The following is a 27,454-nucleotide window of genomic DNA, read 5'->3' as shown; positions in this document are numbered from 1 at the left end:
TCTTATTTGGCAGCTGATGGTATTTCAAGGCTAAGGAAGAATTTCTGTAAGATCTCTGAAGTCATATGAGTATCAACAACGTGCAGGATTCTTCAGAATATTTTTAAAATCAAACCCAATTATCCTATGGAAAACAGAATCCTCAGAAAAATGGGCTCTAACAGCTTGTATCTTGATGTCAGCCGCCCACAGAAAAAGGATATTTGTGTGTGGGGCTTTCAGTGGGGGTCTGATCCATAAAAGAATGGATAGTGCAAGGAACATGGATAAGAGAACATGAACTTAACTGCAAATTTCATTTCCTTGTTCTTCTTCTCCCAGCGGTAAATGGCCAAGACTAGCAGTCTGCCACCCACTTTTCGGCCCATAACCAGAAAGCTGCCACTGAGGTCATCAAGCTGAGGGCATGGACAGGTGCCTGCATTCTTCATATACAGTACCAGCTTTTTGGTGTCCTTGCGTTTCAGTGGCCCCACTTTGAGCAGTTTTTTTTTCTTTTGAGTGGCCACTAATCGCCTCTCCCCATTTTCCTTTTTGATCTCCTTGATGCGCATCTTCACCACTGTGGAAGAGAGGATAGATCATAAATTGCCTTAAGACATTACAACTTAAGGAGGGAAGTCAGTGAAGGTAGAATTAGAGAAGTAGATAAAATTGTAAGCATGCAAATTATGGAGTTTACTATAGTTCCTTTGATTTTATGAATTTCTTTAAGACTTGACCTTTAAAATGCTAGCAGAAGACCAAAGACAATAGATAGATGGTGGTTGATGCTGCAATGGGAGTGATTTAATCATCCCTTGCCACATTTTCCTACTGGCGACTTTTTTGCATATGACAGATGTCTATTTGTTTCAAGGCCCAGCTACCAGATTTTTAGCTATGTCCCATTGGTCGTCCTGAAGTCCACCACCATTTCAGTAGTGAGAGTATTTGGAGAAGATATAGCTTATCCAATTTTTTTTACAGTCTGAATTCAGAGCTTTTTTGGATTGTTAAAAAGTTTATAGAGCACAACAGCATTGAATGCAGGTATAGGATTTGGGGGAATTATTGTACTTATATAGTGATATACTACTGATTTCATCTTTTGATTTTCCCACGTGAGGGAATGCTTTGGGTGACTTAGCACAGATTGTTTCGAATAGAATATCGCATATGAACAGATCTTCCAAAAGGCACAAGAACTGGATCATCCAAAATGCATGAACAAATTTATATTTGGTTATGTGGGTGGAAATGTGCTACTTTGGGAGGAGCATTATATTACCATGTACAGCCTGGAAATAAAGGAAGGTCAGGTATTGATTTATAACAACTTTTGGGGGGAAACCCTGGGAAAAAAATTAAGGGAATGCTACAAATTGTGTTTTTGAATTGAACTATTAAAAAAAAGCTATTTCATTTTTTTTTGGGGGGGGGAGAAACTGGTGCTCATCCCTGAATTAAATGGAAGTCAAGACTGACAACCTTAATGTGACACCAGAAGTAGAATATCCTGCAAGCCCATCTCTTAATCTCCACCTTCGCCTGTGGTAATAAACTGCTTTCCTTTCAATGGCACGTAATTGCCTTCATGAAGCAGCTGCCTTAGTCTGGGTAGACCTAGCTTCTCTTGAGGGTGTGAAAATGTACATGAAAAATATATCATGTTCTGCTGCTGGTATCATCTTGTCTCCTATACATTAGTTCCTTAATAAGGAAAAATCGGCCATCTTTAACCACGGTTATTTTCAATCTTCGGTTCGCCTAGATCAGTGTTTCTCAACCTTGGCAACTTGAAGATGTCTGGACTTCAACTCCCAGAATTCCCCAGCCAGCGCTGGCTGGGGAATTCTGGGAGTTGAAGTCCGGACATCTTCAAGTTGCCAAGGTTGAGAAACACTGGCCTAGATTGATTATTCTAAGTATCTAGCTGATCTCATCTTTTGAAGGACTGAACTATAACTACATAAATATTTTATTATGATTATTTTTAAAATGTAGACCCTGGTTCTTCAACAAGGACTATTCAAGGCAACAAATAAATGATATACCCTTTTAAATGCAGCACTACAAAATCAACAAAAGAAAAATAAAAAGTACTGGAAATTCTAATAATTATAAGGGAATACAACACCATTATATGAATTATATGATCAGGCTGTTATTAAAACTTTGTTTTTAAAAAATCAGAATATTCAAGGATGTTGGAAGATAACAAATCAGGCAGACCTAAGTGACAAGGCTGCTTGGAAATGTGAGAAAATATCCTAATTCAATCTATTAAGAGATGAGATGGGTTCAGACAAAGGCTTTTTCCTGGAGTCAGAATTTAGGACTATGGTGAGTAAAAAAAATCATATTGATTTGATCCCAGAAACAATCTGGAAGCTGCTGAAGGATCTGGTTGAAAATAAGTGGAGTTCAAGCAGGGAAAAGGAAGTAAGAATAACAAATATTTGACATATTCCCAACAGCTCCTGGTCTCAGATTCCTGCTGATGCTTTGTGTGTATGATTTACCAAAGTCACTGGAACACATCTGCTCCATGATGCCATCTGCTTTGTGTTCCATCTCGCACTGGGTGCAAATCTTCGACACTGTAAGATGCAAAAAATGAATGTGAGCTGAGAAAAATTAGGCATATTTAGCATTCTGCCCTGTATATTCCTGTCTCTGTTTTTATAGGCAATTGATCTCAAGTGATGATGGTGATTTCCTAATTACCTAGCCTTGTTATGAACTTTGTAATTGTCCTGAAATATCCTGAATAAATAAAAAAAAATACAGAATTCACCCTATCCAAATAGGAACTTCATACTGAAAAAGTGGGGTTAGGAACATATTTCAGGAAAACTTTTTTTACATATAGCTATTCCTGTGTGTTTTCCCCATTTCTTTTATTATGCAACAACTTTGTCCAAGTTGCTTTCCATTTACTTTTCCTACTTTTTGAATTAGAAGCCTGCAAAAGAGTGCAAAAGATATTAGGAAAATCAAAATATATTGTCTCTGAAGGAACTTCATAAATAAACTTCATATATATACATACATACATACATACATACATACATACATACATACATACATACATACATACATACATCATACACGCTTTGGCTTCTTTGGAACAAAAAGCCTTAAGTAAAGGCTAAATAACAGAACTGCTCTCTCTCTCTCTCTCTCTCTCTCTCTCTCTCTCTCTCTCTCTCTCTCTCTCTCTCTCTCTCTCTCTCTCTCTCTCTCTCTCTCTCTCTCTCTCTCTCTCTATATATATATATATATATATATATATATATATATATGTGTGTGTGTGTGTGTCTGTGTGTGTGTGTGTGTGTGTGTGTGTTATTTGTGCTGATAAATAAAGGGAGGTTTATTTGTTATTTATTTATCAGCACAAATAAAACACAAATATAACAAAGGCAACAGTAAAAATATTGGGTTTCTGTCGTGATGGACTCTTGTGACGAGCCGATTGACAGATGATGGAAGCAATTAGCTTCCTCCCATAATTGGGGCTTACCAGGGGTTGTGACACTAAATATATATATATGTATGTATGTGTGTATGTATGTATGTGTGTATGTATGTTGTGACGAGCCGAAGGACAGAGAATGGAAGTGTGATCTTCCTCCCATATTTGGGCATACCAGGGGTTGTGACTTTAAAAAATATATATTTGTTGTATTTGTGCTGATAAATAAAGGGAGACTAGTATAGATCTATTTCAAGCTATTTAGCTCTCATCAGCTAGCCATACCCTTACTGGGAATCGAACTATACATACATATTTAAAGTCACAACCCCTGGTATGCCCCAATTATGGGAGGAAGCTAACTGCTTCCATTCTCTGTCCATTATTTATCAGCACAAATACCACACACACACACACACACACGCGTTAGTTAGTTAGTTAGTTAGCTGTTAGAATATAGAATATTGATCGACATTTTTCTCAATTTGGTGCTACCTAGGTATACAAGGAATAAACTGCAAACATCCTTGCCAGATGTTGGCCACTGGATAATGAGAGCTTTAGATCTTTACTAAAGAGTATTTTGCAATATTCAACTCTTTGGATGCACCCCTTTGAAGAACCATCTCAGTATAGCTACTGAATTCTATTTTTAACATGTTAATGGGGATGCTTAAATAGATGAGGAATAATCACGTTTATATGAAATGTAAGTTTAATATACCATAATCAAATTTAGTTTTTACCTGCCTCTCCCATTCCTTTCTACTGCAGCCCCCAGCATTCTACTCAGTGGGCAAATGAGACTAAGACAGCAGGAAAGGGAATATTGTTCATGAATGTATGTTGCCTTAATGGGATGCGTTATTAGAGCATTGCTCTTTAGTTGTTACTCTGGATCCTACATGGTGGTTGCACTCTATCAACTTCTAGGAAGATCTGCATAATTACTATATTAGTATACATTTGAAGAAAGGGAGAGGAAAATGAAAAAAGGCAATAAAGGACAAAGGGGTTTTTTCCCCCCACAAAAAAACCCCCACCAGTGGGTCTAGTTTTCTTCCAACTTATTAAACTGGATAGGCTAAGGCTCTTACTGTTCTATGAGTATTAAAATACAAGAAGTGTGACATCTTTCTTTTTAACTCAGATAAAGAAAGACACAAAGTTGGACCCATACTGTGAGTTTGAATTAAAGATATATCCTGGATATGTACTATAAAATTCATTGCATGATTATTTCTTTAGCCTTTTTGTTATTTCCTGGACTCTGCATCAAGCACTAAACATGACTTGCTTAATACACAGGCATATAAAGAACTTTGCTAGCAAGAACCTCTTCAGTTTGCCAAACATTATACTTAATCAAGTCATTGACCAAAAATGATAGTAAGGACAGAATAAAATCTGCATTGCCCTTCTGAAGCATGCAGAGAGAAACCCCAGTAGAATACATTATTAGCTGTTCCTAAATATCCAATGGGATGGGAGTCAGTAGAGATTATCTCCAAATACATTTCATAGTGATTATGTTCCCATGAGAATTTTTGGATTTTGGCCAAATCCCTCCTACATTAGCAGCACTTCTACCCCATTCCAACTGGGAATAGTGACTTTGTGGAATCCTTGCTGCTCTGTGAGTGCCTGCCTGTTCATTCACCCATCCATCCATTCCATCCATCCATCCACAAGGTAACTCTGGGTGGCTTACAAGGTTAAAAGCAATAAAACTAGTAGCAATAAAAATATGTGTACTTAAAATTATGGTAATTAAGATGGGGAAAGGATGCAGTGGCTCAGTGGCTAAGACGCTGAGCTTGTCTATCAGAAAGGTCAGCAGTTTGGCTGTCTGAATCCCTAGTGCTGCGTAACAGAGTGAGTTCCTGTTACTTGTCCCAGCTTCTGCCAACCTAGCAGTTTGAAAGCATGTAAAATACATGTAGAAAAAACAGGAACCACCTTTGGTGGGAAGGTAACAGCGTTCCGTGCACTTTTGGCATTTAGTCATGCCGGCCACATGACTATGGAGAAATCTTCGACAGCACTGGCTCTTCAGCTTTAAAACAGAGATAAGCACTGCCCCATAGAATTGGGAACGACTAGCCCATATGTGTGAGGGAAACCTTCACCTTTACCTAAGATGGGGAGGGAGCAAAAATGTACATAGGAGGGGGGAGGTGAGATCAGCTATTGGTCCATCAATCACCTCCAGTGTGATACTTCCCCAGTGGAGCTCCAAGCTTGGTTGTTTTCTTGCAGATGTTTCACACAACTAGGCAACATAGTGATACTGACTTTGTTATGTACCGGTAATTGTGTAATGTATCTACAAGAAAACAACCAAGCTCAGAGAGCACCACGGATTCCACAGTTCAACCCTGAGCTACAAATATTTTCTTTTATAGAGACATCTTTCAGCCACCACAAAATAGGCAGGGGGGAAGTTACTTCTTGTGGATGATTATTAAAATTCTACATGACTGACTGTGACTAGTGTCCTTAGAGCGAGTTGGGGAGGAGGAGCTTAATCAAACATTCCTGAACGGCTGTGGTATCTTGTGGGTGTATGAGACAGAAAATAAAAAAACAAACAGTATACCTAGGGAAACTTAATATTAGGAGACAATGATTTTGAGTCTCTTCCTATTCAAGCCAGAGAAATAATTTTTGTAATTTTTTTTTAGAGGACACAGCTGATGGGGACTGGGGTAAGTGGGGGAGGTGAGCTCAGGTAGAAGTTACTTCAGGGTTGTCTGAGAGAAGAAATAGTTTTGTATCAATGACAAGGTTTAGGTATTTGCTAATGTCTTGATTCAGTCTTGCAAGTTGAGTGAATAGGACTGATGTATGTGCATGAGAGACAGATTAGTGCTGATGTTTCAAAACCATCCATTTTAATATTCCTCTGTTTTCCTGCTGTTCTTTTCATCTTGCTCTGGGCTGTACAGCAGAGCTATTCTGAAATGAAGGAACCTGGAGCTAAAAGCTGTGCTGGCAGTATTTCTCAGCCTTGGCAACTTGAAGAGATGTGGACTTCAACTCCCAGAATAGTCAAGATTGAGAAACATTATGTGCTGGAGGTTGCTGGGATTTGGCTTCTAAGGCCTGGGTTATGGAAGTAGCTTGGCTATATCTCCTTCTTGTGTGAGGAAAACATTCTCATAAAAATTGCTCTGAATGCTATGGTGTTTGGGGTGAAAATAATATGCTTCGCCTCCATATCTATCTATGGAGATTCTCAGTTATCCAGGACATGGTTGTCCCAAATATGATTTTTCAAGAGGGAACTGGACTTTCTGGATTTTTTTTAAAGAGACGTTTCACATATCATCCAAGAAGCTTCTTCAGCTCTCAGCTCCATAAATACTGTTGATTACATTCAGAAGTCTCTGTGAAAAATGGTGTTTCCTAGATCCCAGATATAGACTGGTTCTTACCAGGTCCAGATTTGGTGCTCACCAAGTCTAGGTGTAAAAAAAAAAGAGTTTCTGTGTTCTTTTTCCAGCTTGCTCTATAATCGGAATACCTCTGAAATTAGCCTGGGTTCTCTTTTGATCAGACAGTGCCTCCAGCTGGCTGCTGGGCCAAAGAATTTGCAAACAATTGCTTGTAGATAGCAGATATGCATGCCTATGTGTGGGCAAACATTTTTTGGTTTTACTTCTAAACTCTCTCTGTATTCACTTCTCCCAGATTGCATGCCTGAGAGGATGAGTTCCTTCAAGGGTCATTATGTGAAGAAGCTTGCACTCCTAAAAGATGTATACTAGAGAAAAAGTTACATTATGTTGGATGTTTCATCCTATATGAATGCTACTGCTTTTGTAATTGGGCTTGGAAGTTATATTCCAGAATAAAAGAAGCTCTGTACAGCAATCCTGAAATCATTAGAAAGAACAAATTATATATGAGGCTACTCACAGACTGTATTTTGCACTGATAGTAACATGCGTTAATTACAAGGTACTGGGATATATAGACAATAAGAGAGAATGAAAGCCCCAGTGTCCCTAAGGCAGGTAGGAGGATAATGAAGCAGAAGGTAATGTCCTGCTCTTATAATACAGAGAGAGAGAAAACATTGATACGGGTACAGTGTTGTGTGGCAAATGTCTGCACAAGTTGCCTAATATGTAGAAATTGTAAAGGATAGAGGGTGGAAGTCCAGACTAGTGTTTTCCAATCTAAGACAATTTCTAAGTGTGTTGACTTCAAGCCTAGAGCTTCCCAGCCAGCATGGTGACTGCTGGGAATTCTAGTACAGGTAATCCTTGAATGACAACAACTCATTTAACAACCATTTGTAGTTACAACAGTACTGAAAAAAGTCACAACCAGTCCTTGCATTTACAATTGTGCCAGCATCCCGATGGTCATGTGATCAAAATTCATAAGTCAAGGACTACCTATAATAGAAATCCAAACATCTGGAAGCACTGACACCAGGAAACACTAATATAGACAGAAGCATGCAGGAGATTTGTTACTAGGAACCAAAGTCCAAGGAGAATTGTAAAGGGGGCTTCTATAGGAATGGTATAAGAAATAGCTGTATTAATTTTTCATCCCACCTCCCCTGCCCTCCACACTGTTACCTGGTGGCTGTGTAACTTGGTTGTTTCCAAACTGCACTGTGATGCAGAGGTCGTTGTCAAAAGGAAATTTGTTGCAGTTGAGCATATCAGGCCAGGGGAAGCCATAGGATTCCATGACAGGCGCACATGAATCACGCACAACTTCACATAAGGAACGGCATGGATAGATGGGCTGATCCAGGCAGACGGGCGTAAACAGAGAGCAGAGGAAAACCTGTGTGTCTGAGTGGCATCTCTTGGCCAGGAGAGGTACCCAGCTGCTGGCTTGTTGCTTGACCTCAGGCATAGATTCATGTTCCAGCAGATTAGGTAAGCGCATTCGTTTGTAACCCACATTGTGGCAGAGCTGCAGATCTACTGGGATGTCCACACACTGTGATTGCTTGGTATAGAAGTGTCCATGCTGAAAGTTATCTGAAGGCCAGCTGTAGTAATCATACTCCTGACTCATGGACTGCACCCAGCCTTGCACCAGAACCAGTAGTAGTGCATCCAGGACATTCCACCGACAGAGAAAGATCATGGTCCAGAGATTACGCTGTTTCTGCTGGAAAAGAGGCAAGTGAGTTGCCGCAGGTGCCACTGGCAACTAACTTTACTGCTCTGTTCTAATCCCTGCCAAATTGAACTGCCAGTACCTGCTATGGAACCCAGGTATGTATGCCCAGGAAAGCAAATCTCTTCTCTCCAAGTGGCTCTTTATATTTGTCACTATCAGTGGGATGGAAGGAGCTGGATTCACGTAAAGCCTCTGCTCCAGGCTATTTAGCACCACCCCTTCTAAGTTTGCAAAGGAGCCTCTTGGGGGTAGGTAGCAGCCAATCTTCACTAGCAAGCTTCCCTCCTCCCAAGTCTGACTTGGGTGCCAGCCATGAAGATGTTTCTACGTCTAACTCTGGGCTGCTCCTCCACCCTCCATCTCCCCCTCCCGCCTCCTCCCCTGCTCTGGACCATCTGGGTTGTTCGTATGCCTTGCACAACAGCCTTGTTCTTTTACATGGCATCAGGCTCCAGGTGCCATGGTCCCGAAATGCTACAAAGCAGCTATCGTTAGGCAGCAGATTTTCTGTCCCCAGGCTTCATTTCTGGAGTGCATTAAACACGAGCAGATTAGTATAAAGCGGCTTTCATTCTCCCCCTCCTATTTCAGGTGCAAAATATGTTAGTCCTGATAAGCCCATGAAAAACCTGTCTGTTTTGATTAGCAGTGTCTTTAATGTATTGGGACAAATGTTTAGCCTACTAGTTAAACAATCACATTCTGACTTTTTCCTGTAGAAGTTATAGATAAAGGTTTTAGTTACGGGGGGAAGAAATACAGTCACCCCTTTTACAATGTTTTTTGAGAGAGGCAAAGGAGAGCAAGTTTGTGTTGGTTTTAGCAAGGTTAACAATTGGGGAGGTGGGGTGTCTTGCCAGGATGGAAGGACAATCACTAAGAATGTAGAATAGCATCTTCTTCCACCTCCTCCCTACATCACACAAGGAAATAGATACGTATGCTTCCTGGAGAACAAGAACTTGGACCATGTAGGCCACCAGAAATTAACATGGGGGGGCATATAGGAGACTTTTGAAAGAACCATTGTTGTTGTATCAGATGAATAAATGTCTAAAGTGTTATTCACTTAGACCAGAGGTCTTCAAACTTGGCAACTTTAAGACTTGTGGACTTCATTTCCCAAGATTCTCTCCAGCTGGCTGGAGAATTCTGGGAGTTGTTATTATTGTTATTTATTAGTTTTGTATGCCACCCGCTCTCGGAAGACTCTGGGCGGCTTACAATAAAAAAGGGAGGGGGAATATATAAAACAATACAACAATTTAAAATTACAGCAACATTCATAACTTAAAGTGGGGCTGGATAGTTCAACAGCCCCAGGCCTGCTGGAACAGCCAGGTGTTATTTGCTTTACAGAAGGCCGGAAGGGTAGTGAGGGTCTGGATCTCAACAGGGAGATTGTTCCAGAGGGCCAGAGCTGCAACAGAGAAGGCTCTCCCCCGGGGAGTCGCCAGCCGACATTGGCCGGCAGATGGAATCCGGAGGAGGCCTAGTCTGTGCGATCTGATCGGTCTTTGGGAGGTAATTGGCAGGAGGCAGTCTCTCAGGTTGAAGTCTACAAGTCTTAAAGTTGCCAAGTTTGGGGACCCCTGACTTAGACAGAATGTGAACAGACAGACAGTAGTTGCTTACAGATGCAAGCACCTTATTCTTTGGGAAACTCTTTGCAAAAGGTATATGCTCATATATTTTATGTAATATACTTACATGACTGTCCATTCACCAAAGAATTCTGGGTGGCAAGCAAATGAGTCATTTGTGGGCTATATAGCTGCTCCCATATAAAGAGCCAGCACTAAAATAAATCACCAGCATTACATATTAGTTGTGCTTTTACACCATGAAAACCCATGATTAACTGAATTACCCTGATTGCTGTAGTTTGCACAATACACTCTAAATTAACCACACTGACTAGATTTATCCAGCATAATCGATGATAATCTCTAGGCCACCTTTCCGCTTAGCAAAAACATTTAGTGTTACAGTTAAAACAATAACTACAGTGTAGTATTTAATGGACAGTAAAATATGGAATAAAGAATGTTTTTTTCTTTTTACAACCATTTAATTTTTTTATTTGGGGTGAGTCAGGGCAGCTATAAAGAATATAAAAACTTTAAAAAAATGAAAGCACAAATATTTGTGTATTCATTTATTACTACTACTTATATCCTCCTTTTCCAATTCTAATTCTATCCAAGTAGTTTTCAAGTAACATAGATAATTCTGAATTAAAAATAAAACATTTTTAAACAAACAAGCACAGAAACATTTTCTAAACCCCTTCCCCAGGGCAGTTGACACTAATGGCTTTGTAGCAGAGAAGGGAGAATTCGGGAGAAAAGGCTTTGATAACCCCCATTCCCTCCCCCCCTTGGCTTAATGAATAACTCAGTCAGTTCTGATTCAGAAAACTGTGCTTAAAACATGTCATAGCTAACATGTCATTCTTTTGTGGCAAGATAGCTAGAATAAAGTCTGTTAAGATTTCTAATAGTTTCTAACCTAATATTTCACAGCTGTGATGTATAAAGTTAGCGCTACAGGGCTTGTGATAAACCCTGATATGTTCCTTACCTAGTCTGTGTTCCAGCTAGGTCATGTTTGGGGGAAAAACAACAACAGATGGGTTTGAATGTCTGTCTGCTCTTCTTGTAAGTTCCATGTAGGTCAGTGTTTCTTAAACCTGGCCACTTTAAGATGTGTAGACTTCAACTCCCAGACGTCTCTAGCTGTAAGTGATGTAAGTGATGATGCAGAGCCACTTCTGTAATTGAGACTGAAACCAAACGTCTACTTGAGCTAAGGGGCAGAAGGATGTGCCCCTGCTGACTGTCAATGCAGCTGGAAGGCAGAATTGAATCTTATTGAATGTGGCATGTATTCATTCTGATGGGATGTGTTAAAGCACTCCTGTTTTTTAGGAAGTGTTATTGAATCTAGATGGCAGCAAAGACACAACATTTATGTGTCCCTATATTGCCATTTAGTGGTAGTTTGGATTTCTGCAACATAGATTTGCTTGCACTGTCTTTGGATATGTAGGATTACAATGCACAACATCTGTAGCCAGCATCATCCTTAGGTAAGATAGAGGATGAGGGGAGTTGCAGTCCAACATCTGAAAAAAACTAGATTTGGCTATTACCTGGAGTCTCCTAATATATCCAGCACACCTGGTCTCCATTACTTGGGCCAATTGTGAAATGATAGCATAGAGTCAGATGGAGGTAGGGGTTTTTTTCTTGAGGGGGGGTGTAGTTGTTTTCTTCTATCTACTGGCTATCTGTATTTTTTCCAGCCAGATCTGGTAGCCCTTGATAGAAATATACATACAGTGAATAGAATAAAAGAGGAAGCAAACCTGCTTTATATTATGTTGAAATTGCCATTGTGTTCTAAGAATTTTGAGATCAGCAGAAATTCAGCCGGTGTAGTTTTCTTCATTGCTGTTGAATGCTTTGATTGTTGTTGAATACTTTAAATTCACAGGACCATTTCCATTAAATAAGTGGATAAGTGGATACAGTAGTGTCAGCCATGTTTGTGATTAATAAGGTTGTGAAAAAGAACTACAAAGTTCTGAATGACAGCTAAATGTTAGCTAATGCACAAACAGCTCTTTGCTTCTGTTTCGTGGTTATTTAACTTTTTTGTGGTCCAAATCTCATACGGTAGCCCTAAGTTAAAGAAAGATTCTCTTTATTTTTAATGAGAAACAGTCTGCCCTGAATACGTTGGAGTTGGGATAGATACTGGAGCCCATTACAATGAGGAAAACCTAGCTACTTATTAAATATAACAATGTTTTATAAATCTTGTAAGAATTTATGTTGCAACTAACAGCACTAGAGAATTACTTCAAAGATCAGAATAAAAACAAAATGAAGCCAGAAAACCACCAAATAACATTATTTGGGAGAATAGATATGCTACCACTCTGCAGTGAAATGTGTGTAGAGTTAATGTAGATTTTCTTCCAAATATTGAATGGATGTACTTTTAGCAAGGGATGTGGTGGCTCAGTGGCTAAGATGCTGAGCTTGTCGGTCAGAAGGTGGGCAGTTCGGTGGTTCGAATCCCTAGTGCCGCATAACGGAGTGAGCTCCCGTTACTTGTCCCAGCTTCTGCCAACCTAGCAGTTTGAAAGCATATAAAAATACAAGTACAAAAATAGGGACCACCTTTGGTGGGAAGGTAACAGTGTTCTGTGCACCTTCGGTGTTTAGTCATTCCGGCCACATGACCACAGAGACATCTTCGGACAGCGCTGGCTCTTCGGCTTTGAAACGGAGATAAGTACCACCCCCTAGAGTCAGGAACGGCCAGCACATATGTGCGAGGGGAATCTACCTTTGCTTTTAGCAAATTTAGAAGTGTTTAAAATGAGCAATTTATTAGGTTTATCACCTTTTCATTTTAGGTGAAAAAAATATGCTTTAAATAGACCAAATCAACCAAGACACCTTTCTCTAACACTGAATCTAATCAGTCAGTAGAACATCTAATTAAATGATCTCTGATCAATAGCTATTAAAAGCATCCCTGCCTGATTGTGGCAAAATGTTGTAAATGAGCAATTTGGTAAAGTGCACAATAAAAAATGTTTAAATAATTACCTGATTATATGACAATATGTCAAAAACCCTTCTTTGATATTCTCAGAAACCATTCTCAATGAAGAGAGCCTAGCTATGAAATATGGCCACTAAGTCACTGCATCGAGTCACACACAACACAAATGGACTTTTGAACCCACTAGGCCCTGGAAATGGGGCAGGTATGAACAAAGTAAGTTAGTTAGTTTAGTTAGTTTATTAGACTTGTATGCCGCCCTATTCCCAGTGGGAAAGAGTTTCAAAAAGATTACTCAGTTCTGGGAAAGAAGAAAGCATGAGAAGGACATTCAACAGAATCTCACCTTGACATTGTTTGGTATAAGAAGTAGTAGGAGAAACTCTTAGAAACTTTCAAGCTTTACTATATCCTACAACAATACCGCCCCCCCTTGCTCCTGTTTCTTGACCTTGCATGCCTCAAAGGACTGACAGTGAGTAACATCCTAGTATCCTTCACAACACTTGATATAACAACTGAAATATATATCCACCCCAAAACAAGGTTCAGTAAACTTCCCTCCCAGGCAAATAGATCTAGGCTTATGGCTGGAAGACTAGCATTTTTATAGTTGGAAACTGCTTAACATGACAGAAATATTTGTAAAATGCATTTCAAATAAAATCTTTTTGCTAATCTTGCTATTTCTGGTAGTTTGTAAGTATTATATGATCATCATCAGGTGCTGTCATCCGGTTTCACATATACTATTTAGCGCAACGATAACTTTTGGGGGACATAGATTTCAGGTGGGATCCAGCTTTGTTTTTTTTTTAAGTTGAAGTGGAGAGACACCCTCTCTCAAGCATATTAATTGGTGGCTGCCGCTGGAGTTCAGATAAGATAAAGACATGGCTTTATCAAACCCACTGACTTGAGTGAAGGGGATGGCTTCAGGGCCCCAGTTATCCCAGCTAAGAACAAGATAAGCTCTCTGGCACTGACAGAAAATCGCTGGCTTCTGATGAATGTGCTGTTTTGATGTTGGTAATGAACAGTATGTGGAGGGAGAGAATGACAGGCTTTGGAGTGTGAGTATCACAAGGTGAGATTGTATGTGGGAATTTATAGCAGTGTGAAAACAAAACTGTATGAATCAGCCGTTTGGGGTGATTTGGGGCCAACTGCTGGTTGTTTCTATTCATTATGTTATTTTTAAGAAATGAGTGAATTTTATTTCTTTTTTGCTTGAAGGAACTGTTAGCCTGAAATGATTGTACACCCACTTAGAAAATATGGAAGGAAGGGCCACTTATGTTTTTTTTGTGAATGGCAATGGCAACTGCCTGCCAAATTCTCAATATCATTTTTCTTCAGAAAGTGCCCCAAATATACAGATGCACTTCTTCAGGCATCTTCCTTCATATGGTCCATTTCTTTTTCTAGATATAATCATTCCCAAATGGTGGAATGGAAAGAAGTTCTAGTAAGCCTGGGCCAAGAATGGGGAGGATAAAGGATCCAGAAACTAGCTGTCTGGTCAGGTTCTTGGAACACAGCTTAATAAACTCCAGCTAAAGTATGTCATAGAGATGCTCAACCTAAGGCCTCCTTCCCACTTGTACATGTAGTTGCATTAACCCTGGTGGAATCCCTTGACTACCCTGATTGCTGACACAACCAATAGAGAAAGAGAGAATTGTTATGCAACTCAGTTGAAGACAAATGTTTTCACAGCTTTTGGTTATAAACAGAATAATAAGCAAATGATTTCTGGCTATCCAGCCCCTCGATCTCATCTTCTTCAGATGTGCCATGTCTTACATTTCCTTCTCCTAATGCCCTAAATATGTATAGAACATTCAAGATGCAATCACTGAAACTAGAGGATTCACCATCACTATGAGGTCTAGAGAGAAAAAAGTATGTATTATTGTGTTACACCAAGGTAACTTGGGATTTATTGAGCCATGTTAATCTTAATTAAATCGTAAAACTGATTGCCTGAATTCACATAGTACATTCATCCATTAATTAGCCAATCACATTTTAACATATTGAGTTCTCACAATTCAAATCAAACTAGCATATTTTCTGGATCCCACCACTAAATGGATGTGTTGTATAAATGCCTAGAGCAGGTGGGATGGATATTGTGGGAGAGTGACTTGATTAGGAATATAGCTTGTGGGTTCTTTACTTAAGGTAGCTGGGTTTCCAGACTCTTTCAAGTTGTAAAACAAAAAGGCAGGAGATAAAATAGTGTATAAGGCTTGGCAGTATACATTACATATAAACATATTAAGATCAATATATAAAGCCTAATAACAAATGACTATTTTGGACTGATCACTTTGGAAATATAGGGTTTAATAACTCCAATCAAACCAAAAGGTGATTTACTTAATTCTGGATTATTATCCTGCAACTTTATTCCTCTTGGAGGCAACAACCTTGAAGATTCAGGTAAGAGTTTATGGCTATGTTTATACAAGAGTCTAGTTCAGCCTAAAATGAGGTTAGCTTGTGGTTCTGCCTATTGTAGAAATTCAGCCATTGTTCTGGCAAGTAGGGCAAACAATGTAATTTCATTGAGCCATAAAATGTTTTATTTCTATTGCTGCATTATTTTATATAAACATAGCAATAGTGCTTTGTTAATCTGTGTTAAGTGGGTTGTATGAACCCAATCAGTATGTCTAATATTATTTAAGCATGTGTCATCTATGGTACTAAGAGGATTTTTCATCTTATGAAGGAAGTGTAGGAGGTATTATTGGCTTTTTAGACTTTTAACGGCTTCTTTATAGTCTGTACAACCTACTTATAATTTCTTGTTCTGCTTGCCTCCAGATGTATGGGGATACTTGTCCTAAATCTGAAAATGAAGATTGGTTGACTATTGTAACCTAGTGATTGAGATATACAGGCAGCTGGTGTCCAGAGAAATGGCTAGATCAGGGAAGGAAGGAGTTAATTATGATCAAAGTGTTGGATAGATAGTGGGAAAGGAGGGGTTAAATCCACCCTTTAACTGGGGGATAGGCAGCTATCCTCAAAGGCCAGTTGGGAGGGGCAAATCGATTTCCCTGTGGGGTCTTTTTGTTTGTTCTGTTCACTGAGAGACATTATGGTGAGACAGCATGACGCCACCCTGAAAATGAGTAGAGAGAGTTGAAGTATTGCTGTAGAAAGGAAAACAGAGGGAATACCAGGTATTGATAATAAGGGTGGAGGGTGTGGCAGCCTCTACTGATTGTAGATTAGTAGGTAGATTTGCTTACCATGTAGATTGACAACTTCCTACAAGTTATTACCTAGGGAATGTCCAGATGGACATTTTGCATAGTTACTGAAATATGTGATAAAGAAATCCCCATGTGCATTTTCTGTGTGATTTCACCTTCTTTGACCTGGGTCTTTCATCATTGTCCAGCTAATATGGCTGTTTGCAGAGTAATTATAATCACATGGGAAACTGGCTTGAGATCTTTTTCTCTTGCTAAATGGTACGTTCCAGCTACTCCCCTAAATTTGGAGAACTTAGACACAAGACACAAGACTATAATCATTAATGTGTGTGTCTGTAGGGCACAGATAACCATATAACGCACATCTTAAGCAGTTCTGTTAATGTGGTTATAATGCTGCCAAGATCAGAATTTTCTCTGTCTCTTTGGTGTCCTTTGTCTTAAGTAAAAGGAATGAAAGAAGTTCCTTTTGCAATCTGTGACAGATGCAATCTATTTTCTCTCAGCACCTCAAGAGTGTAAATGTCTTTTTTCATTTTACATTTTGACGTATAGGCACATTAGTGATGCCTTTGGATACTATATTTTTGTAAACATGGACCTAATCAGGTCAAATGGTGGAGTTATATTTCACCAAGAGCTGCTTAGAATAATTTAGCTGGTAAAATCATCCCAGAGACTAATTATTCCAGGATTACAAAATTACAAATATTTCTAAATTTCTGTTGAGTAGCAGATTTCAGGATCTCCTGCAAATTTTACTGAACCTTGAGAACCAAGAGCATATTAACAAAATATGCATACTGTATCCTGAAAATATATTCTTCAAGCTCCCAGTGTGGGTCTGTGGTCTTTCCCTTTCATAAGGACATTGATGGTTGGGAACAGTTCAATGGAAAATGAGTGGGGATGATGATTGGTTTTGAGTGTTAGACATAAAAATATAAAAGAGCTAGACAACCTAAACAAATAAGAAAATACTGATAGCATGATACCATTTTCTGATACCGCAGAGGTTGATTGGACTAGGATAATGGAATATAGACACACAGAAAGGGATCCAATTAGCATTAGAGTAAAGGGCTAACTGCTCCTCTGGACTTTTAAAAGTAATTTGTGGCACAATACATTTTAGGAAAAGCATTTGAAAGTCTTTTCTGAAAAGCTGTAGCAGTTTCACTTTGGGAAAATCATCCGGTTTGGAGATCTTTTAGCCTGTTTTGCTTCCAAGATTGCTCTTTGTTTTCTTAGCAGACTTTTGTTGCCTTTTCCAGCTGTACTGATGATCATCTATACTTCTGTTGGGGAAAATGGACCATCTGTTGAATGCGGTTTGCAGAAAAACACATTATGGTTCATCTATAAAAATATCACAGCTCTCCTTGCTGCCTGGTCTGCCATGTTGATGATGTGAGCAGGCTTGTCCAGGCATTAAGTGCATCTTTATTGCTTTCTCTCTTCTCCTTTATAGCATAGCCTGCCTGCTGCCTCCTGTTACAATCTGTCCCTTATCCATCAAAATTGAGCCATGCCTGGAGTGTCTGCAAAAGCTGTCTCCTTGGAAAACTACAGCAACACACACCATTTGTGCTTTATCACAGGCAGCCAGAACATATTAATATTATTGGCTGTGAACAGCATAACTCAGTGTAACTGCTTTCTCCAGGATTTGCTTTATCTTAGCCTTCTCTCAATTTATATGTTGAAGTGATCCAGTGTTACCATCTGCATACATAAAGACTAGGCGTATTTCCCCCCCCTAGCTTCTACCTACATTTTGAGATGTTAAATACCTTTATCTTCCCCAACCTCATGCTCCAGATGTTGAACGTCAATTCCCATAATCCTTAGATTCCATTTTTGTGCTGGCCAAGGATTACAGAAGTTGCAGTCCTATGCATGTGGAAGGCACCTAGTTGAGAATGTCTGATCCTAAACACAGTATTTCCTGCTTTCACTTTCTTTTATGTAAAAGAATCCAGATGATGTCTGGATGGCACAAAGATGTTCCACATTTTCGAGTTGGCTCTGGTCAAATTTTACTCTATACGGTATTTTGCCTCTTGTCAAATTTTATTGTGTACAGTATTTAGGTACATATTACAAACTTTGGTGCTCCAGTAAAGAAATAGTTGATGGAGTTGATGAGAAATAACTATGACAATTTAACAGTTTAAAAATAAAATCCCATTAAAAAAAAAAGATTCTACTAAAACTAAATCCCCCCCCCACTATCATTTTCCTCTTGTAAGAATGATTGTGTATTGGTGAAAGATCACACAGCTAGTGTGACAGGAGATATTGAGTTTTCCTAATTACAATCCCAGGTTTGTTTTGGGATAAACTAATTTCCCCTAAATATCTGCATTATGTAAACACAAGAAAAAGACTAACAGAATTAACCCTTTCTTTTTGTTGCTAAAACAAAAATAAAATACAAATACACTAACTTGGTTCTCTTTGTAGTGAGTAGCTGGCTTTCCTGTCAAGAAAATCACTTCCTTTTAGACCAGTGTTTTTCAACCTTGGCAACTTGAAGATGTCCGGACTTCAACTCCCAGAATTCCCCAGCCAGCATTCGCTGGTTGGGGAATTCTGGGAGTTGAAGTCCAGACATCTTCAAGTTGCCAAGGTTGAGAAACACTGTTTTAGACCAAGTCATCTGAGCTGCCTGCTACTGGCTCATAGATCAGTGTTTCTCAACCTTGGCAACTTGAAGTCCGGACATCTTCAAGTTGCCAAGGTTGAGAAACACTGTCATAGATATTAGTGTTTAAGGTAGCAGCAGACAGTGTCAGCTGTCAGTTGTGTAAACACTGCCACAGAGTCCAAAACAAGTCTTGATGATTAACCCTTTGCTATGTTTCCAGCCTGGTTTTTGTTATTGAACTTAATTTTTTACAAAGATTACCGATCAGGAGAAGGCTCAGCTCAGAGTAATGTCTACAGAAATCTCTTTTCCATTTTAGTGTCTGCAGGGGGAGGTAGGTACTACTTTTCCTAAGCGACGTGACACATAGTCCCAAAGCGACATATATGGTTTTGCTTACTGTATTTAGATTCCTGACCTCAGAATTCTAGACCTTAAATCCTAGTCATATTCTGCCCCTAAGTATTACCAGCATCTTATACAAATTCCCATGATTTCATGGTTCTGTTGGCCCTACGTTTATGCAAATTAGATTGATTGACCAACTTAGGATGCTAGAATTAGAAGAGCATCCTGTTTTTCCTTCAAGCATCTAATTTTCATCCTCTGTTAGACTGTGATGCAGTTTGTTTAGTTAGTTTTAACGGTTCAATTGTGCCCAACCCTTGGTGACTTTATAGGCAAGTGTTCTCCATACTATCCTATCCATGCTGTCAGCTGATGGATGTTCATTCTTTCTATCAGCTATGGTGGTATCAAGCCAGTGAGTTCTTTGCTTACCCCTTCTTCTTTATTCACTAACCAGGTTCAGGTTCAGGTTCAGGTTGAGTTTATTTGTATGCCGCCCTTCTCCGGGAGGGACTCAGGGCGGCGAACAACTCAAAAGGGGGAAAGGGGACATAAAACACAATACACATAATTAAAATACACAAGAATCATACAGTCATACAAGTTGAGAGGGGAGGGGAACTCATCAACCCCAGGCCTGCCGGCACAGCCAGGTTTTGACGGCTTTCCGGAAGGCCTGGAGAGAGGTGAGGGTCCGAATTTCCACGGGGAGTTCATTCCAAAGGGCCGGAGCTGCTACAGAGAAGGCCCTTCCCCGGGTGGTAGCCAGGTGGCATTGGCTGGTGGATGGAACCCGGAGGAGGCCGACCCTGTGTGATCTAACGGGTCTTTGGGAGGTAATTGGCAGCAGGCGGTCTCTCAAGTACCCACGTCCAATACCATGAAGGGCTTTATAAGTTACGACTAGCACTTTGAAGCGTATCCGGAGGCCGATCGGTAGCCAGTGCAGCTCGCGGAGGATAGGTGTAATGTGGGTGTACCGAGGTGCACCCACAATCGCTCGCGCGGCTGCATTCTGGACGAGTTGAAGTCTCTGAATACTCTTCAAAGGCTGCCCCATGTAGAGCGCAATCCTAGCATCGTTGATTTCTCCAATGAATTTGCACACATGACATGACTAATATAAATCAGGGGTAGTCTTGTGATTTTGACTTCTAGTGATGTTTCTAGTTTGTTTAAGGCCTCCTAAATTAGTGTGCAGTAGTCCACTATTTGAACTTAGTGCTAGAGTTGCCAATCCAGGTGCCATCTCTTCCTTCAGAAATGTCTTGAGATGGCCTTTTCCCAGATGTCAGCACAGAGTCTAGTAAAAATAAACTTAAAAGGCCACAGAATTACCTTTCTGTTCAAGGGTTGATGAAAGGCCTGTGCAGGATAGGCTTAAAGCCAGCTGGTTAGATACTCCTGTCTGTCAAGACACCCTCATTACTACCTCTCTGATCTTCTAGCTTAGAGGACTTCATTGCTATTGATCTTTGGAAAAGAAGAAAGATTAATGCAGCAAATTCCTGCTGCATGACTCTGACTGACTGGATTGGGCTGCTTTCTTATGCCCAGTTAATTTATACTCTGCACATTTAATTTCTGCTTTAACCTCCCCCTCTATTCTATAATGCCCCCCCCCCCCGTTTTTTATGTAGAAAACATAAGTGTTCAGTGTCTTATGACTTTTCAGTTCCTCAACTTCGTAAAAAAAAATCTTCCATGGACATGGATTTTCAGAGCTAAAACTTTGATCAAATTGTAAGTGAGGAACCAAAAGCATTAGAACCCCTCTACCATTTTTTTCTTGTTTTATTACTGTTTTCCAGTTATAGCTTCCTCTGGCTTTGCAGAGGAGGAAGCGGTTTGGAGCATGAATAACTGCTTTGCAAATTCACGGGGCCTGTGGTGCACCTGTGCCTGTCAGTGACATGCTGGGGTTAGTCCAACCTTTCAGCAGAGCAGTGTGGGAGACAGGAAGAATCCTGTGTTTACCGCAGATCTGTACAGGACTCAAAGTTTATCTGAAAATGCATTGACACCCTCATCTAGGACCAGGAGACAGTTCCATTGCAGGTATGGTAATAACATTTGTTCTGATTAGTAGGCTGCTCACAACAAAATACTTAATTGCCACACTATAAGTCCTTTTTTTTGTAAGGCTAAGATTTCATATCTAAGGCTATTGTGGAACAGGCTTTATCCTTCTTATTGTTATGTTCACTGCAAGGCAATCCTGGTGGGCTGTTCACCTAAATCAGTAGTTCTCAAATATTTTTATCTCTGGATCCTTTTACATTCTTAAAAATGATTGAAAGCCCCAATGACCCTTGATTTTGCTCTCTCTCTCTCTCTCTCTCTCTCTCTCTCTCTCTCTCCCTCCCTCCCTCCCTCCCTCCCTCTCTCCCTCCCTCCCTCCCTCCCTCCCTCTCTCTCTCTCTCTCTTATGGTACTTCGCCTTTAAACTTTTCATTTTCAGCCTATTATACTATAAAATAACTCAGAAGACAAATCTGGCAGAGCTGAACCTAACCTTTTCTTTCAAGCAGATATCTGAAATACACACTGGATCAGCACGATCACTCAGGATTAAATGTTGGACAAAGTATGTTTTATCAGCAACTGACCTGTTTTCTAAGTTGGAGAAGCCACAATCATTGCCACCTTGACTTCCTCGATTAGGCTATCACCTGAAAGGAAATGAAGCATAATCATCAATCTACTTCTCTTTTTTTTTCATGGCCCAAGATGAATTTTCTTGTTTATTTAGAAACATATCTGTCCATTGTATACATGATTATCCTATTCAGCTCACAATAATAACCAATAAAAGCAGAATAAAACCAACCAGATCATATTTCTCCATCACAGTGCTGCAATATTCCATTAGCTCTACACAGAGTTATATTTGCTAGGTTCACTGCTGCCCTAGTTTCAATCCTGGACCAAAAACCAGGTCTTCACAGCCCTTTGGAAGGCTAATAAGGTGACTTCTCTGAATCTCAAGGACAGGGCTATTCCAAAGGGTAGGGGCAACCATGTAAAAGGACCAAATGGCAACATTTAAGGGAAGGGATCTGTAGTATGCTCAGTCCACCTAACCTGGTGGAATGGGCAGTCACCCTCAGAGAGAGGCTGTTCTACAAACCAGGCCCCAGGTCCTCTCTCTCTCTCTTTCTCTTTCTTTCTTTCTTTCTTTCTTTCTTTCTTTCTTTCTTTCTTTCTTTCTTTCTTTCTTTCTTTCAAGCCCCAATGACCCTTGATTTTGCGCTCTCTCTCTCTCTCTCTCTCTCTCTTTCTCTCTCTCTCTCTAATCTATCTTTCTATCTATCTATCTTATCTGTTTGTATTGAATTAGAAATGCTAAAATATTATTTATTTGACTTCACGCACCCACAAAAAAGATTTTGGGGAACCTCAAAGTTCCTCAGACCATACTTGGAAGAACACTGACTTAGATGAACTGTGCTAGTTCCAAGAATTCTTGGTCCAGTTACAGGTCTCTTTTGATTTGTTCTGTATCTCCAGCAGCTCCATGTTCTTGAGGAAGCTGTTAGTTATAACTGGCTATTTAAATCACAGGAAATGGTGGAAAAGTCTGTTGATGATTGTAAAGGAAATGATGAAATAATTGGTAAGGCAGGGTAAGAATACATACAGAGAAGTATTGGGAGCCTAGATGATAAACTCTAAAAAACCTGTGTGATGATAAGAAATTGCCTTCTTTAGATTCTGAATGTGGCGTTCAGACTTGGGCAATTTCTGTGGTACATAGAAAGGAATCATCGGCTGAAGCTCTTCCAACCAATCTATGGCAGCACCAGATGTTGGTGAAGCACATAATAGAGAAGTGGTGCTTTTCACAGGACCCTTTAGGGATGCCCACATTCTAATTCTACTGGCTTCACATTACTTTTGGCTTATTAACCTGTCTTATCTCTATGATGCATATGCAAACTCTTGTCTCTGAAGCTCCAAATTATGTTTTTAATTAGAACTCACCTCAGCTGTGAAGCAGTAAACTGCACCTGGGAATTGCTCAGTCTTGTGTTGTGCTGCAGCTTCAGCTACTAATACATCCTTCCTGGTTGGTAGGTGGGCTAAGGATATGCTTGCTGCCTTTGCACTCTATGACCTGAATTCTTTTCCCTAGAAAATGTTGGATTAGCCTAGCCCTAGAGTCTTGAGCAGCTTCATTACATTTATAATGTGCTCCCTGCCTAGCAGGGCTGGCTGGCTGGCAGGAAGATATGAAATATGAATGGAAAAGCTACAAAAGGGAATCCCAGAAGGTTTGCTGCCTGGAAGTCCCTTCAGCATTATCTCTGCCACACTCTCATGGGAATGTTGGGAATTTCTCCTGGATTCTTCCCCTCTCCTGAGGTCTGGATGCTTCAAAAGGATGATTAAAAGGAGATGATGAGAAGCCACAGTGGTGTTTCAAGGGGACAAAAATTATCAGTTATGGAGGAACCAACAAGATGTTGGATTCCCTTTCCCCTGATGTATTCGAGAAGGTGCTAAAATGTTCTCTTTTTTTTTACAACTGCACTAGTAAGTTCCCCTAAACCAGCTGTTTACTAGTGCAGTTTTACATGGATGAACTGCAACACAAACACACACACACACATGAGCAGCTGCAGATTTTTGGATTATCTTTGAGGGCAATCCCATGGAGAGACCATTGTAACACTCCAAGTAGGAGAGAAGAGTGAAGCAGGAGATACCTTCAAAAAAGCATGCTGCTCCAGGAAAAAAACAATTGGCATACCAGGTAAACTGGGCAAAGATTTTCTCAGCCACCGGTGCTACCTGTTCTTTGATCAGGAGCTGTGAGTCTAGGAAGAGCCTCAAGTGATAATCTAGTTCAGTTTGAGAGAACACAACTTTATCCAAAACCACCAGAGTTGGAATAACCCTGGAATATGCCTCTGCCTTTTGAGGAGTGAGCCTAAGATTATTCCTCGCTATCCAGATCTTGACAACCTCTTAGGTACTGCATGATCTATGTCAGTGTTTCTCAACCTTGGCAACTTGAAGATGTCCGGACTTCAACTCCCAGAATTCCCCAGCCAGCGAATGCTGGCTGGGGAATTCTGGGAGTTGAAGTCCGGACATCTTCAAGTTGCCAAGGTTGAGAAACACTGATCTATGTTGACGGATGATTTAATCTTAATACACATTTTTCTTCAAATGTGCCTACAATCTGTAAAATGTTTTCTATCCTGTGCTGCACCTTTTCTCCTGTCTTGGAAATCTGCACAACTAAACATACCCTCTCAGATACCTCCCCTCCCCCAGTTCTTTGTATGACAGCAACATCTAGAAAATGCCGTGTAGAATGAGAAGTGATATTAACATCTAAAGCTATGCATATTTCAGCTGTGAGTCATCATATACCAACTGTATGCCAGACATTTATATATCACCTCTGTCATTAATTTTTGCATGTGACAGAGTTCATAACTAGCACCTCACTTGTGATATAGCACCTATAGTCTAGGACAACTGAAGTTGTAATTTCTCCCATTTTCTCCTCTGAAAATACAAAGGTGATAAATATAAGTATTATTCCTTCATTGCATGTGATTAGTGTGGAGGTTTAAGAGTGAAAATCTACTTGATTTCTCAGAGGGAAGTCTCATTGTATTCAGTGAAGTAAGACCCAAATTAATACAGTATTTACAAATTTGAAGCTTTTTTCCTCACTGTATTTCCCCCTCAAATTATGTGAGATATAAACATGTATATGATTTAAGTCAGAGGTGCATTCCTACTGGTTTGCACCGGTTCGGTGGGAATGGCAACTGGGTCTCCGAACCGGTAGGGACGGCATGCTCGTCATGCCCCCGAACCGGTTCCCTGGTCACTACAACATCTCTTTTTCACCTTTTTAAATCTTCTGTGCATTCGTAGACCTATTTATAGGCAACTGTGCATATGCGCATAGCGCGCATCAGGCATGCTTGTGAGCAAAGCGAGTGTGCGTGCGCACCGAACCGGCAGTAATGCCGGAACAAACCCACCCCTGATTTTAGTATGAGAATTCATGAGCTACTCTAGCTCCCAATAGACTTCTTGGTTCATCTCAAGACTGTTCCTATAAAACTGCACATACAGGACTACCTTTTTCCAATTATTTCTGCCTTTTCCACATTCTAATAGGTTACGCATACCCTTCCATTGTCCCTTAAACCACGGGTCAACAAACTGAGGCTCTGGAGCCGCATGTGGCTCTTTCCTCCCTCTTCTGCGGCTTCATCACCGGTCGGCGCCACAATTTTGAGAGGAGCTTCCGGGGGGGTGGGGTGGAGAAGCACAGTGCACCAGGAGAAGACTCTATGGAAAGGGGAGGATTTTCTAGTTGTCTCCACAAATTATAGGGCTTTCAGTTATGACAGGTAGAGGAAAAAGTACACTGCGCTAGGGGGAGACTCTATGGTGGGGGAACTGAACTTCCAGTCAGCTCCAGAATTGAACAGGAGGCTTCTGATTAGGACCTTTGTGGCTCCCGGTGTTTTCTTTTCTGTGGGAAGCGAGTCCAAATGGCTCTTTGAGTGTTTAAGTTTGCTGACCCCTGCCTTAAACCAAAATCACTTAATGGGATTCAAAAGGCAAGCATTTCCCCTGCAATGACTGCCCCCTGGAATGATAGCCCTCACTTCCCTGATTGATTCCAACCTTGTTAGCTTTTAGGAAGGCATTAAGAACTTGGTTTTTTTCTCTGGGTGCTACAGCCAGGAAGTTAGGAGCTCCCACCTTGCAAGGTGTATATATTGAGAGTTCCCAAGGTGTATATATTGAGAGTTCCCAATTTTCTATTTTGTTTTTTTTAGATTTTATCCCATCTTTTTTCATATTCAAGTCAAGCAGCAAACATACCAATACTCCCTACTCCTCTTATTTCCCCCCTCAACATCTCTGTGAGGTGAGTTGGGCTGAGATAAAGTGATTGGCCAAAAGTCAACATCTATGTCAAGAGTAAAATTTCCATTTAATATCTTCAACCATTGGCATTCTGGTTGGAGCCAATGAAATTGATTTTGATGAAGAGTATTTCTACAGTGCTAACAGCAGTTCCATATCATTTCCCCCCTCTTATTTAGACACCGGGTGAGAGAAACATGTTGGAGTCACACAGGTTTCAGGGGTTACCTATAGGGTTTATATTGTCAATTTAGGTACTGATAGGAACAGCTGCACAGCAGTTACTGGGATGATCTGTTCTTGAGTAATGATTTGCTTGACAGTAGACTACTGAGATTGTGGAAGCAGTCCAAATTTGCCCTAATTCTAACAAAACACTGCATTGTCTATCACTTACAAAAAGAGACAACATATTATACTGAGCTCTGGTTTATTGAGTAAGCCCCCATTTAGTTATACCATGCTATACCATAAATCATTATTTGGCAGTTCAGTCGGATACCTGACTTTCTGGGTAAAGATGTCAGTTTTGCCAAAAAATCAACAGATTCCTTGTTTTGAAGTGAAAAAGTACAAGGTGTGTGTGTGTGTGTGTGTGTGTTTGTGTCTGTGTGTCTGTGTGTCTGTGTGTCTGTGTGTCTGTGTGTCTGTGTGTGTGTTGCATTTGTGCTGATAAATAAAGGGAGACTAGTATAGATCTATTTCAAGCTATTTAGCTCATCAGCTAGCCATATCCTTACTGGGATTTGAACCTGGTATGCCCAAATATGGGAGGAAGCATACTGCTTTCCTTTCTTTGTCTATCGACTCATCTCAAGAGACCATCCAGACAGAAAGCCATTATTTTTACTGTTGCCTTTGTTAGGAAAGCAGTATGCTTCCTCCCATATTTGGGCATACCAGGGATTGTGACACAAAATTACATACCTATTTCCCTGGCTCAGCTGATAAAGGAGGAGAACCTGTGGCTTAGTGGCTAACACCACTGCCTAATATGTAATACAGCACAGGTTCAAATCCCAGGCTATATATATATATAGCCTTGTACTTTTTCAAACCATGGAAAGTACAGGGAAAAGAAGCACTTGAATTGAATCACAATTGATGTTAGAAAGGGCT

At 40.2% G+C, this 27,454-nt stretch overlaps 2 protein-coding genes across 3 annotated transcripts in view; one reads left to right on the top strand and one right to left on the bottom strand.

Moving 5' to 3' along the window:
• Positions 1 to 33: 33 nt before the first annotated feature.
• Positions 34 to 22,099, bottom strand: SFRP5 (secreted frizzled related protein 5). 2 transcript variants are annotated; one of them, XM_087725708.1, is made up of 4 exons: positions 22,036 to 22,099; positions 8,056 to 8,599; positions 2,505 to 2,582; positions 34 to 562 (listed from the first exon to the last, which is right to left on the bottom strand). In XM_087725708.1, the coding sequence occupies exons 2-4, from the start codon at positions 8,576 to 8,578 to the stop codon at positions 219 to 221; spliced, it is 945 nt and encodes a 314-aa protein (XP_087581834.1). In that variant the 5' UTR covers positions 8,579 to 8,599; positions 22,036 to 22,099; the 3' UTR covers positions 34 to 218. The 2 variants fall into 2 exon arrangements, with proteins under 2 accessions (XP_087581834.1, XP_013922012.2); XM_014066537.2 differs by lacking the exon at positions 22,036 to 22,099 and having other exon boundaries at positions 8,056 to 8,657.
• GOLGA7B (golgin A7 family member B) overlaps positions 21,388 to 27,454 on the top strand; it is a 23,948-nt gene continuing 17,881 nt past the window's right edge. The window contains exon 1 of the mRNA XM_087725709.1: positions 21,388 to 21,484. The gene's annotated coding sequence lies outside the window, so the exon portion shown is untranslated. The remainder of the gene's footprint in view (positions 21,485 to 27,454) is intronic.

Source organism: Thamnophis sirtalis, unplaced genomic scaffold (genome assembly GCF_051295495.1).
Source record: "Thamnophis sirtalis isolate CommonGarterSnake01/CBP01778 unplaced genomic scaffold, rThaSir2_p1.2 scaffold_11, whole genome shotgun sequence".
NCBI lineage: Eukaryota > Metazoa > Chordata > Lepidosauria > Squamata > Natricidae > Thamnophis > Thamnophis sirtalis.
Note: the sequence above shows the minus strand (reverse complement) of the source record. Positions and strands in the feature narration are given on the sequence as shown.

What these genes read in the sequence shown, in the direction of transcription:
- SFRP5 (XM_087725708.1), bottom strand. Translation starts at nt 8,578, where the DNA reads ATGATCTTTCTCTGTCGGTGGAATGTCCTGGATGCACTACTACTGGTT. An exon ending in CCAAGTTACACAGCCACCAG is followed by an intron (nt 2,583 to 8,055) that starts GTAACAGTGTGG and finishes TGCATCTTACAG; the next exon opens with TGTCGAAGATTTGCACCCAG. An exon ending in GATGTGTTCCAGTGACTTTG is followed by an intron (nt 563 to 2,504) that starts GTAAATCATACA and finishes TCTCTTCCACAG; the next exon opens with TGGTGAAGATGCGCATCAAG.